The sequence below is a fragment of the Arachis stenosperma genome, chromosome 10 (genome assembly GCF_014773155.1).
Source record: "Arachis stenosperma cultivar V10309 chromosome 10, arast.V10309.gnm1.PFL2, whole genome shotgun sequence".
Taxonomy (NCBI): domain Eukaryota; kingdom Viridiplantae; phylum Streptophyta; class Magnoliopsida; order Fabales; family Fabaceae; genus Arachis; species Arachis stenosperma.
Genome location: NC_080386.1, coordinates 6,319,991 through 6,333,446, shown reverse-complemented (window position 1 = coordinate 6,333,446; position 13,456 = coordinate 6,319,991). Strand labels below are relative to the sequence as shown.

Genomic DNA, 13,456 nt, shown 5'->3' with positions numbered 1-13,456 from the left:
GTGATATCAAGGTGATCAGTCTCAATATCGCAAGTCTAGTGCTTTAAAGTCCCAAATGCATGCTCATGAACATTCATGCCATATATATCAGTTAGATATCCTAATTAGCATGTATATACACTCAGAGTATGTCTAGAAGCATAGTCAGTCCATTCCTCAGGCTCTACAAGAACGAACTGCTCTGATACCATAATGTAACACCCTACCATGCAGAGCTTTACGCTTAAGTCGTAAAATAGAGGTGATGTGGTATTACGACCTCTAAAATAAAATATATATACGTATAATAATTGGAAGAGCATAGTATATGAGGAGCCTTGAAGGATAGGTAAAACCAAATCGCAAGATTAAAAGCGCAACGCTCAGGACTAAGGATTACTTGCGTGCGAAGGAAGCTAAGGTACATAAACATATGTGTATAGAAAGTGAGAATCAAAGGTCAAGGGTAAAAAATAACCAAACTCCTAACTCAGCCTGCAAAGCTAAGACTGATCCGAGAATATTTATATACATATATATAGAAATCCATAACCCAAAATTCATAAAATCAACCCTAGTTCTCCATAAACCTCTATGGGGTGCAAAAGTAAAACATATATATATATATATATATATATATATATATATATATATATATATATATATATATATATAAGGAGAGTCTATACATATAGATATAACAAAATAGAACAAAATGTAAACTCCCAAAAGCCCCATTTCGGTGCAGAGAACTCCAGACACCTAGCGAGGTGCCTCTCGACCTGCATCTGAAAAACACAAATATCTGTATGGAATGAGAACCGAGGGTTCTAAGCATGTTAATGCTACCGCATACATAAGATATAAGATCTCGAAAAATCCAGAGGCCATCCTAGAACGTCGACACTCAGATTATAAAACTTAAAGAACTAAAGCAGAAACCATAAATCAGGGTGTTCCTTTAAGGATTTCTAGACCTAACCAAAACCGTACTAAAACCCTCAACTCTTCCGCTTTTCCTCCAATCCTCCAACACCGGTGAAACCACACAGACAAACAAACAAACAATGGCAAACACAGGTAGAATACAAGACCTGCAGATAGCAAATATAACAATTAAACATAGTAAGTTCACTTAGGCATTCTCAATTAATGCACAAATAAGCAAATCAAACAATATACATATGATGCATGCTTGTCCTATGGCTAATGAGTCTCATCTGTTGGTTATCAAGCCAACCCGACAAGTCCAGCAGCTAAACCCTGGATTGTTCCTCGACGTGCATCCCAAGAGTCTATGCATAGCTTTTTCTCATATATAAATCTTTCTCATTGGGGGATATCCTTCCTGAAAATTTATACGTGACCGATCACCCTTACGTCGTAAGGTCAACAGAGTATCAAGTCTCAACTTGGAGCCCGTGGTGGCAAGCCACTGCTCTTTACCCAGAAAAACTCATATCTCAGATAAAATAAGTGCAAAAATCTCATTTTCATTCATACTCATTTATAATTATTTCATAACCATTCATTATAGCCGTAACATCACTTATACATCATATATTTGCACCTTTATACGTAATTCATCATAACCCAGAGCAAGTGGGGCAAACCACACCCTTGCATCTACCCAAGGAGCCTCTATACTAACCAACCTGGAGCAAGTAGGGCGAAACCACAACCCTTGCGTCTATCTAGGAGGTACGTTCTCATATGCTTAGGAGGAACAAAAGAGGGGATCCTAACCTTCCACCATCTCACTGGGGGCGATTTTACAATACCAAGAGGAATAAAGAAGAGGATCCTCATCTTCAACTATCTTCTGGGGTCGCACTTTCAAGAAAGATTGCTCAGATGTAACATTTATTCCTTTCTTTAATCATCTTTATAATATAAAAAAGTGTATATATATATATATATATATATATATATATATATATATATATATATATATATGCAACCTATTTCCTTATACCTAATTCATTACTTCTCAAGCTTTCTTCATCTCCAAGTTACTTCACCTTCCTAGTTCAAACCCTTTCACTACCACTATAACTCATTTCTAGGGTCCTAGAAGGAAAAAAAATAGAAGTTTAGAAGTTCGAAACCATGTTTAAATCACAAAAAAAATATGTTGCTAAAAACAAGGTGTGCGCGTACGTACACAAGTGTGCCTGCGCACATTTGTACAATTTTTCAAAGATGTGCGTACGCACTAGGAGGTGCAGACGCGCTCAACAGCAAGCATGTCCATGTGTGTGCGTGCGCACCATGGTGTGCGTATGCACAAGCGAAGTTATGAACCGCCGAAGTTCATTAAAATCAAGTTTTTCAACTAAAACACCAAACCTCTATTTTTACCACATTTCCAACTCAATTCAAAATTTCAAGTTTTCAAACCAACCACAAACAAACTATATTTAATCCCAATCCTTCTCAATCATTCCATTACTCATTAACATACATATACCTCAATTTCAACCTCAAAATTTCAAAACTCAACATAATTTAGGGCCCGTTTGGGAAGCTTCAAAAGTAACTTTTTTGAGTTTTTGACTTATAAAAAGTAGTAGTATTAATGTCTGGTGCAATTTTCAAAACCAAATTGCAGCTTTCTAAGAAGCTATTTAAGAGCTTATAAAGAAGTTTAAAAAATGACTTCTCTCGTAATACTACTACTTTTTACCACATTTTTATAAAATAAGCACTTTTAGAACTAAGAATCCAAACACAAAATAACTTATTTATAAGCTACTTTTAATATAGTCATTTATTGTTTAAGCTATTTTTTTAAAAGAAGCTTAATTAAGTTATTTACCTAAACTGGACCTTAATCTTCAACTTACTCATTAACATAACATTATTCATACATTACTAAATCAACCATCCACCACATTCATATCATCCAACATCATATACAACCCAACACACACGGCATCAACTAAAACCACCCAACATGCATCAAACATTCAATTCAACTTATCTTAAGTCATCTAGCCTAAGTTTTTCACAAAATATTATATATTATATACGAGAAATCAAAATAATTTCTTGGCCGATTTTCTCGTATAACCTAAAGGCAACCCACAAGGCAAGCTCACAAGTTCTACCACTAAAATTCAACCTCCAAAGTTTCACCAAGCATCCAACATTTACAATTAAGCTCCAATTCACATATATACACACCTATATCATATCATTGCACCCATACATATATACACACCTATATCGTGGGTGACGCGTATGCGTGCGAGGGTGCTCTGTTTTTTTTTTTTAATTTTTCAAGTTCTAGCACTACCCCAAGTATTCCAAGAATCCAAACAGCTACAAAGACACCATCAAACCTTATTTAACATACTAGACTACCAAATAAACTAAAAAAACCAAACTAAACATGAAATTAAACTAATTTATCAATATTTACAAAAGATAAAATAAAAAGATGCTACCATGGTGGGGTGTCTCCCTCCTAGCACTTTTATTTATTGTCCTTAAGTTGGACATTTGAAAAGCTCCTTGTCATGGTGGCTTGTGCTTGTACTCATCTTTGAACTTCCACCAATGCTTGGACTTCCAATAAGCTCCAAAGTTCAAAATCAATAACCCCAAGCTTTGATGGAGTTCCACACAAGCTAAGGGCTCCCAAAATTGATCCTCATATACGCCGGGATCCCAATCTTATTTCTATACCCGTCTTCAAGTTGATCATCATAATTCCCATCGGGTGGTAAGTGATCCAAATTCTCAAGTAAACACCCAAACAACTTCCTAAACCCAAGAAATTGAGCTCCACACCAACCTTTGCAATTAGACTTTGAGCTCTTAACCATAACGAACCTTGAGTGTTGTTTCCAACCACTAACCATCTCCCTTTTACTCTTAAAGCCAGAAAGAGCTCTAAGTTGACCATCCATCTCAAGCAAACCATATTCAAGTGGAATAATAAAACTTAGAGATAAGAGATTTACCCACTTGAATGAAATAATGGATGGTGATGGCTTGGGAAGAGGTGTCTCCAATGTTCTTGCAAGCTCCACTCCTTTGTGCTCTTCTTGATTTACCTCCACCTCTTTGTAGCTTTCTTCCAAGTCAATTTCTTCTTCATTGCTTCACAAGGGCATGGGAGATTGTGCACCTTCTTGCTTAACCTCTTTTTTAAGTCTAATGGGAGAGGATTCAATTGTAGATAAAAACTCATCAATTATTGAATCCATCTCTTAATCAACCTCTTCAAAGTCTTCAACCATGATATGCTTTGGAGGTTATACACCCTCCTCAACATCAAATTCAAACTTCTTGGAAGGAGGCTCTATGACTTGAGATTCCTATGGAGGTTTCACATCTCCTAAGTCTTCAACCACTTCTTCCTCTTCAACAATTACGGCTTCCTCCAATTGTTCCAATACAAAATCCAATTTCTCATTCTCCACCAAATTTTATAATCTCTCCTTCATACTACGCTCTTCATTTGATTCTCCACATGTGGCCATAGGAGTGCTTTGATTGCTTAAGCGTTGGGAGGCTAAGTTGTTTATTACTTTGGTCAAGGTAGCCATGCATTCTAGAAGCCTCCTTTGAGCTTCACGTTGCTCTTGAAGTAATGAAGTAAGAGAATCATCCATTGGGGCTTGGGGTGGATAGGAAGGTTCCTTATTTGGGAGAAAGAGTTCATAATAGGAAGGTGGCTCATATTGGTAAGAATATGGAGATGGTGCATATTGAGGTGGTGGTTCTTGGGATTATTGATGTTGGAATGGTTGTGGCTCTAAGTATGGTTCATATGTCTCATATGGTTCTTGGTATGGTGGATATGGGTTAGGAGCATATGGAGGTGTTTGGTGGTAGGGGACTTGTGAGTATGGTGGTTGAGGACTATATTGAGAAGAGGGCTCATAGGCATATGGTGGGTGTGGTTGATAACCACAAAGGGGTCTACCATAGCCATTGGGTTGGTATGCATCTTGGAATGGCTCTTGCTCATAGTACATTGGTGGAGGTTGTTGCCAAGAGGGTTGTCCATAATCTTGGGGCTCTTTCCACCTTTGATTGTTCCATCCTTGATGCATGTTCTCATTATGATTCCCATTTCCTACAACATAATTGTAACCACACTCATAGCCAAAGTTATGAGAATTCATAGTAGCAATAGAAAATAAAAACAAAAACTAACAAGAATTAAGCAAACAAAGTCCTACAACTAACAAAAACTAACAAACAAGCAAAAGAAAAATATATTCACAATATTCACATATGAACAATAACCAATAACAAGCACACATTGCAATTCTCTGGCAACGGTGCCAAAAACTTGACGGAGGATTAATGTCGGTTAGGAATTTTCACAAAAATAATCACGTTGCAAGTATAGTTCCAAACCAACAAACAATCCTCAATCAAAATTTAATTTATTTGTGACAAGTACAAATCCAACAAAAATAACCGAAGTATTTAAACCTCGAGTCATCTCTCAAGGAATTGCAGGGAAGTGTATTTATTATTGGTTATAATTATATCTTTTGGGGGGGTTTTTGGGTTTGATTAACAAAAAATGTAAATTGCAAGAAAGTAAAACTAACAACTAAAATGGGTCTTGACAAGGATCAAGGGTCAAGGGTTCCTATCTTGGATCATTGACCACAATATGGTGATTACAAAGGATTAATTCCACTTAGTTGCCTTCTAACATCAGAGGATTAAGTCAAGTGGATATAATTGGTCTTAGAACCAATTAACAATCCTATATCACCAATGAAACTGGACATCAATGATCTCAAGAGACCTAAGTCCTCAATCACAAGTCAAGAGTACCAAAATATACTCTAAAATCCAATCAAACATTTTATCAAACACTTGGAAGGCATAAAAGGAAAGCATATTAAAACTGTAACAATAATAAAATCTAATAACTACCCAAGGCAAGAAAATAACAATAACAAGCCAATTAAACAAAAAAATATCAAACATAAATTGCATTAATGAAATTAAATCAACAAGAGTGCATGAACATAAAGGCAACAAATAAAAAGAAATAACAAGTAAAACTAGAAAAGTAAAGATGTAAGAACAATAAATTTCAAAGAAAAGTAAATCAAAACAACAATTAAACCTATATCTAAGAGGAATCTATCCTAATCTAACCTAATTCTAGAGTGAAGAGAGAGCTTCTCTCTCTAGAATGTGACCTAAAACATGTTTCTAATCTAGTCCTAATTGCTCTCCATTTGATCCATCTTAAATTCAGCCTTTAATAGCTATAGAAATGAGTTGGATTTGGGTTTGGATGGCTCAGAAATCGACGCGTACGCATAAATGACGCGTACGCGTCGCTTGGTAAAATTCCCTCTCACGTGTACGCGTGAAGGACGCGTGCACGTGGCCATGAATCCTTCAAATACTCATTTCTTCATGAATTCTCCATTTTGCATGCTTTTTTCTTCACTTCTTCCATCAAATCCTTACCTTATAAGCCTGAAATCACTCAACAAACATATCAAGATATCGAATAGAATTAAAGTGAATTAAATTTAGCTATTTTAAAGCTTAAAAAGTATGTTTTCACTCTTAAGTACAAATTAGGAAAAATTATAAAACTATACTATTTTAGTGAATAAATGTGAAAAAAGTTGATAAAATCCACCAAATAAGACACAAGATAAATCATAAAATTGTAGTTTATCACTCGTGCTGATAACGTGTTGTAAAATAAATAAACAAAAAGATATAATAAATATAAAATAAAAAAATATAAATAAAAGACTCTAATATTAATATTTATCAATATAATTATCTCATTATAATAATAGAAATAACTTATATATTTATTAATATTATATATATTACAACTTAACAACTCATAGAAAAAAAATTATGTGTTATTGTAATGCTTATTGTCAACCTTTATTTATAGAGTAAAGTACCAACACGGTCCCTGTGCATTTCCCAAAATGTCAAGACGATCCTTAATAAAAAACACGTTCCATTACGGTCCCTAACCCTGAACTCCGTCTACCAACCCGGTCCCTCAGCAATCATTGATGTGTGCCGAACCGTCCAACTTCCGTCAAGAGCGCCGTCCAACAACCGTCCACGTCTCCGTCAAGAGCTTCGTTAGCAACCTTATCACCAAGATTTTCACCAGTCACCACTGCCTTGATGGAGAAGAGAGCTGTCTGTTACGGTTTAGAATGTAATTGTATTATAGAGACAAAGGGTCTTTAAGGGATAATATATAAGGCGCGAAACCAAACGACGCCCTAAACCCTTAAAATGCCATCGTTTTTGTTTTTTAGACGAGGATAGAAAGGCCCTTGTCCATTTCATCTTTTCACGTAGGATTCCATCTTCTACGTAACAACCCGAGTCATCCGTATCATACTCTAGCCTTCATACCTCAGTATTTTCCGTTAACTTTCCGTCATAAAAGTGACAAAAAAACCGAATTAGCAGACGAAATTCAAGATCAAGAACCGGGACCAGAGTTAATACTTTACTCTTATTTATACATACACGAAACTTTAAATTTTCAAACTTTATTAATAAAAAATTAAACATTCTTTGGTTAGAAACCGAGCCGCCAGATATTAATGCGCCAACTCAGCTCTCATCGTTATCACAACAACAACTACTATTATTAGAAGGTCGAAAATTCTAACACAGGATGCAGCATTCATTGACTCTCTTCCTCTCCTTCACCCTTCTTACGTCGACCGTGTTCCCTGCATTTTTCAGCTGAAACTCCTCACACCCATCTCTGATTTCACCTCCAGATTCCAAACTAAGACCTTAGACACAAAAAAGAACGCAACTTGCAACTACCCAGACTTCGATTCTGCCTCATCTTCCAAGTCCAAAGTGGTTCCTTTTTGTTTTCGGTTGGTCAACGAGGTCAAGATGCTGCTGAGCTTCAAGGGTATCATGTAGATCGAATAGGACACAAAGGGGTGCGTGAATTAGTGAATCAATTGGTTTATGACTTGATTATTACGAAGCTGTAGGTGAAGATTAGTGTGGGAAACGTGGAGATGGTGACTTCAACTTGCAAGGGTTCTTTTCTTGTTTGTGCAATTTTGCTGCTTGATTTGGTGCTTAAGGTCGCTGGCAATGCAGAAGGTGGGTGGTTCCCTTTTGTCCTTGCTCTCTATTGTGTTTTAATTGTTCCCATAAATGTTTGTTCCCATTAAGCAGGTGCTTTAAATGATCAGGGTGGGGAAATTTTGCCCCAATTAAGCTACTTGTTCCTTTTGTTCTTTCTTTTTGATCTACTTGATTTCCTTTCGGCTTTATTGTAGCTGGGTCATGTGTTAGAACTGGAGAACTTAATAATACACTTGGAGTAGCTTTTGTTAAGTTTCAACTTAGTGCTTCCCTAGTTGTAATATATGAGTTGATAGAATTGAATGGCTTTATGGTTTTTCTTAGTTTGATGATACCCTTGTATCTGTGTCATTAGTTTGGGTTATTCACTTATTTGTTGATTGTTGAGTAGGGAATGTTCAATCTTTAGTACAGGATATCACCATAATTGGTGATTCTAATAGTATGGGAGGCTTCTTTATCTCAGAGTGGTTTGTGGAAATGCTTTTGTCCTTGGAGAAAAAGAAGTGGCTTTCCATTCGCTTTAAAGTTTAATCTTTTCTTGTGAGTTAGTTAATTGTGAGATGGAGGCTACTATGGTTGACTCATTGAAGTTGGGATTCATGTTTGTGATTCCTAAATCTGACAATATTTCGCATTGCACCATAAACGTGGTTATGTGGAGACCATACAACATAATAATGAATATCTTTGCACCTGAATATTGCTTCTATCTAACACAGGTGATGCCCTATATGCATTGAAGAGCAACCTACAAGATCCTAACAATGTTCTTCAAAGCTGGGATGCCACCCTTGTCAATCCATGCACATGGTTTCATGTTACATGCAATAGTGATAATAGTGTGACCCGTGTGTAAGTTGATATGTAACATTTAAAATTTCCTGTTTATTTATGATTGGTTGTCTGTATAGTGATTATTAATCCCTTTCTGGTCAGTGATCTTGGAAATGCAGATCTATCGGGTACACTGGTTCCAAACCTTGGTAATCTACCAAATTTACAGTACCTGTAAGTTGCTATCCATATACTCTTTATGATCAGATTATTTCATTATCAAAATCTTTGAGTTTATATTGGGGGGTTTCAATTACAGGGAGCTTTTTAATAATAATATAACTGGAAAAATCCCGGACGAGCTTGGAAATTTGAAAAACTTGGTGAGCTTGGATCTTTACTTGAATGTGCTAACTGGTCCAATACCAGCTACATTGGGCAAGCTTAGTTATCTACGCGTGCTGTATGAAATACTTTCCTTATTCTCATATTTATATGCAAAATATATTTGACTTGATTTCAATTTCGTTTCTCCCTTTACCTTTTCAGCATCCAATTTATTGTTTGATTTCCCATGCAATATAGTGGTAGAGTACATTGTCTGCGACATGCTATTTCATTTCCAATAAAGGCTGTGGTATAAATGAGCATATACCTATAGGAAAAGTATCTTTCATATTTTTATTGTTGCTAGTACTTCTGGTTGACTCAATAATGAGTGTCTGTTGAATTGCATGAAATATATGGTAATTAATGATAGTGCTCAGTGGTTGTAAAAATGAATAAATGAAGCACTAATTAAATATGGTCAAAGGTCCACACTCATGCTTAATCATATAGTTATATTTGTTAAGTAACTTCGGTGAACTGTGATGCATCCATGCCCTCTATCTTTTACTCTCTTTTTTTCCATGTTTCAATATAAGTTTATATTGGTGATAGGCTTATTCTATTTTTAACTCTTTCCTGCATGAAACTTGCAAAACTTGCTATTTGGTAATCATTGTTGCACGTGTTTGCTGATAATGTTTTTTATTAAAGTATCAAATCTTATTACCTGCAAATTAATTCTTCTTGCCCTCTGAAATAGGCGTCTCAACAATAACGCCTTGTCAGGAGGCATTCCCATGTCTTTGACCGGGATCAATTCACTGCAAGTTCTGTGAGTGTGACTCCTATATTTTCATTTCCCACTGAGTTAATATAGACATGTATTCTTGTTTAGAATCGTTTACTATATTTTTGAGAGTGCAACACCATGATTGTTGTGGAATGCAGTGATCTCTCAAACAACCAGCTAAAAGGGACTGTGCCAGTCAATGGTTCATTTTCAATGTTTACTCCGATCAGGTTGGTGCCAATAGTTTTATTTATATCTGTGACTATTATTAAGAGGTGACCTCACTGTTGATAGTTGGTGGATTCCAATTACAGTTTTCAAAATAATCCTGGCTTGATACAACCAAAGATGTAGATAACCAGGTTGGTGCAGTAGTATTTAGTACATACCTAGTAAGATTGGAATCTCAGCATGGGGTTTGGGAAAGGGATAGTTTTGTCCATGCTTGGGATAAATGATGAAAGCTCCATGAACTGTGGCTCTTGACCAACCATCATGTCCATGCCACCATATGGTTCCTTCCTCTGTGGTCAAATGGATAACTCGTTTGAACACTGCACCTGGTTGAATTGGACACTGTGTTATGTAAGCAGCTCCATCTGATCATGGATTCCTCCCTTGTCTAGCCCCATGCCTTTGAAAAATAATGCAAATATTCTTTCAGTAATTAATGCATATACTCTGTGTTGTATAGAGTAGAAGCTAAGGCACATACTAATGTATTGTTATATTATGGTTTGCTTGGTTATAAACATCGACAATAAGGGTGTCTCCTGTGTGGGCCTTCAAGGTTGGACCTGGAAACTCTCCATTTACTGTCAAAATATTCTTGGTGCTGCATAATCTAGTGTAACTTGAAGATTTTATCTGCAGAAATTAAAGGCATAATTCATCTAAGTGTTATGTAACATGCATGTATGATGAAATAAAGTAGACTTAGCACAAAGTTGTGATGATGAACTTCAGCATTTGCAACATGATCAATGAGATAACAACCGTATAGGAGTAGGACTGCAAAAATGATCAAGGAATATGCATTACTAGTCTTCATCACCATCATTGGTTGGGAACTTAGGATCCGATCGAAAGTGCGTGTGGAAGGAATGAAAGGTGTCTCGTGCAGACAGAAGAAAAGAAAAAATGTTACGGAAATATGTAACAACAAATAAAAATCAGAATTTACCTTATTTATTATTTACTAATTATAGTAATAATTAATTTAATAAAAATTAAGTAAAACAAATTTTGACTAATTTTATGCCTCATTAACATTATTGAAAATGTTAATAGTGGAGCAAATTTCAATTATGGTTGTGAAAAAAAAATCAGTCAAAATATCTCAAACTTTATTAATTGTTATTATAATTAATAAATATTAAATAAAATAAATTTAAAATTTTTTATTTCTTTAATATTATTAATTTTTTATTTAAATAATTAATAATATTAAAGAGATAATAATTTAAAATTAATATATTTAATTTAATATCTATAATTTTATGCGTATAATATTTAAAAATTACATATTTATTATCTATTTATTTTATATCATGCTCATTAATACTAAAAGAATAAATCTCTGTTAAATGTTTATCAACAAATTATAACTTTTCAAAAATCTCCGTTGACTCCTGATGGACATTCTTGACCATGAATTTTATATCGAATCTTTTAGTAGTATTTTTATTTTTAGGATCTTACTGATAAATGTTGGATGCTTATTAAAGTGCTTTATATTTAAAAAAAAGTGTTTGTTATGGTACGATGATAAATTCATACGTACCGATATGTTTAAAATATGGATAAGTAGTAACAAGTTACGTGGAATTTATTTTTTACATCATTTATTTTTTTTTAAATATATATTATATCACCACTTTTATTAATATATCTCTTTAATTAAATAAAAATAAAATTATATTTTTTATTTAATTTTATAAAAAGTCTTAAACATCTTTACTTTATTTGATTAGACAAAAATACCTTTTTAAATCAATCAAATTTTAGATCAATTAATCCTAATTTTATAATTTCAATTAATTTAAACAAAAATATATTAAAAAAAACAAAAACAATTGTTTTTTGTCTTCTCCAATTTTCCTAAAAGAAAACATATCAAAAAAATAAAAAATCAATATATTCTTCATCTTCTCCTAATATCATTCGTGCCCCCCTTCTCCTCTGAAGCACACCAAAACGACAAAATCTTAACAATAATGGACTGTATTGATCTGGGTAACTAGCCATTCACTAAATTTAAAGAACCTAAAAGAGAAAGAAGGCTAAACTAACAAACACTGCGTCTTTCTCCTCTATAGAAGTTCTTGGAGAAGTGTTGGTTTTGTTCCTCAACCGTATATCCTGGTCATGGAATCCAATTCATTCGTAATGATGCCAAGGTGCAAGTCAAAGTTTCAATTCTATGAATTTCTTATACAATCAATTCACTAGAGAAATCATAAGTTAACTCCTCGTTTTGGTGCGCATATTTTTCGATTTTGTAGGTCTAAATGCCATAAGAACTTTAAAATGAAGAGGAACCCTCGTAAGGTCAAATGGACCAAGGCATATCGAAGAGCGCATGGAAAGGATATGACTCAGGTCAATTATTACTATTTATTATCAAATTTTATCTTTGATTTATTTTTTTTTATATATCTTGTAATTTTATTTATCGTGGTATGCTTAGGGTTTCAGAGTTATTGTGCTATTGTTTCAGGATTCAACGTTTGAATTCGAGAGGAAGCGGAACAAATCGGAGAGATATGATAGGAACCTTGCTGAGAATGTGCTTAAGGCCATTCCTAAGATTGATAAAATTAGAGTCACCAGAGAGGAGAGACATTCTATTATTATGTATATAGTGTGGATTTGTGGAACCTTGGTTTCTATGAAAAATGTCTTTAATTTTTTTTACTCTAGTCAATAACGAAAAAACTGAATCAAATGAAACTGTATTGAAGAACTTCGTAAATGTCCTTAATGTGGTTGTTTGTTGATGTTTTGCGGCGACTTTTGCAGGATGAAGGGAAACAAGGTGAAGGTGCAGAGGGAGGCAACGAAGGAGTTGGAGCAGGGTATCAGTTTGGTCAAAGCTCCTTTGGCCCTTCAGCAGGATCCGTCTCTCACTTTACCAAAGATCAAAGTCATGGTTTCCCAACAGCAATCACAGCCGAATCAACCTATGGAAGAGTGATTCGTTTGGCAATGCTGGCCTTATCTTATTTTGTTCCGGTTCGATATTTGCGGCTGGATTAATGACCTTCTGAGGTCCAAATTACTAGTGTTAGTTTACTTGAGAGATGATTCATGTCATGTCATGTTCCAATATTAGGAGAAGATTAAGAACAGATTGATTTTTTATTTTTTTGATATGTTTTCTTTTGCTTTAGAGGGAGATGAATGATTAGGGGAATTGGAGAAAACGAAGAACGATTGATTTTTGTTTTTTTAATATGTTTTTGTTTTGTTGTTTAAATTAATTGA

General features: G+C 34.6%; 2 protein-coding genes across 3 annotated transcripts in view; both read left to right on the top strand.

Annotated features, from left to right (window-relative positions):
* Positions 1–7,587: 7,587 nt before the first annotated feature.
* The window catches only part of LOC130955911 (BRASSINOSTEROID INSENSITIVE 1-associated receptor kinase 1-like), a 55,008-nt gene continuing 49,139 nt past the window's right edge, over positions 7,588–13,456 (top strand). Inside the window, exon 1 of the mRNA XM_057882912.1 lies at positions 7,588–8,088. Coding sequence (XP_057738895.1) covers positions 8,001–8,088 — 88 coding nt within the window. The 5' untranslated portion in view covers positions 7,588–8,000. The remainder of the gene's footprint in view (positions 8,089–13,456) is intronic.
* LOC130955913 (probable ribosome biogenesis protein RLP24) lies at positions 12,035–13,385 on the top strand. Of its 2 annotated transcripts, XM_057882915.1 has the most exons (5): positions 12,035–12,205; positions 12,289–12,369; positions 12,475–12,571; positions 12,690–12,826; positions 12,992–13,385. In XM_057882915.1, exons 2-5 carry the CDS (start codon positions 12,338–12,340, stop codon positions 13,164–13,166), a joined length of 441 nt encoding a protein of 146 aa, XP_057738898.1. In that variant the 5' UTR covers positions 12,035–12,205; positions 12,289–12,337; the 3' UTR covers positions 13,167–13,385. The 2 variants fall into 2 exon arrangements, with proteins under 2 accessions (XP_057738898.1, XP_057738897.1); XM_057882914.1 differs by having other exon boundaries at positions 12,035–12,369.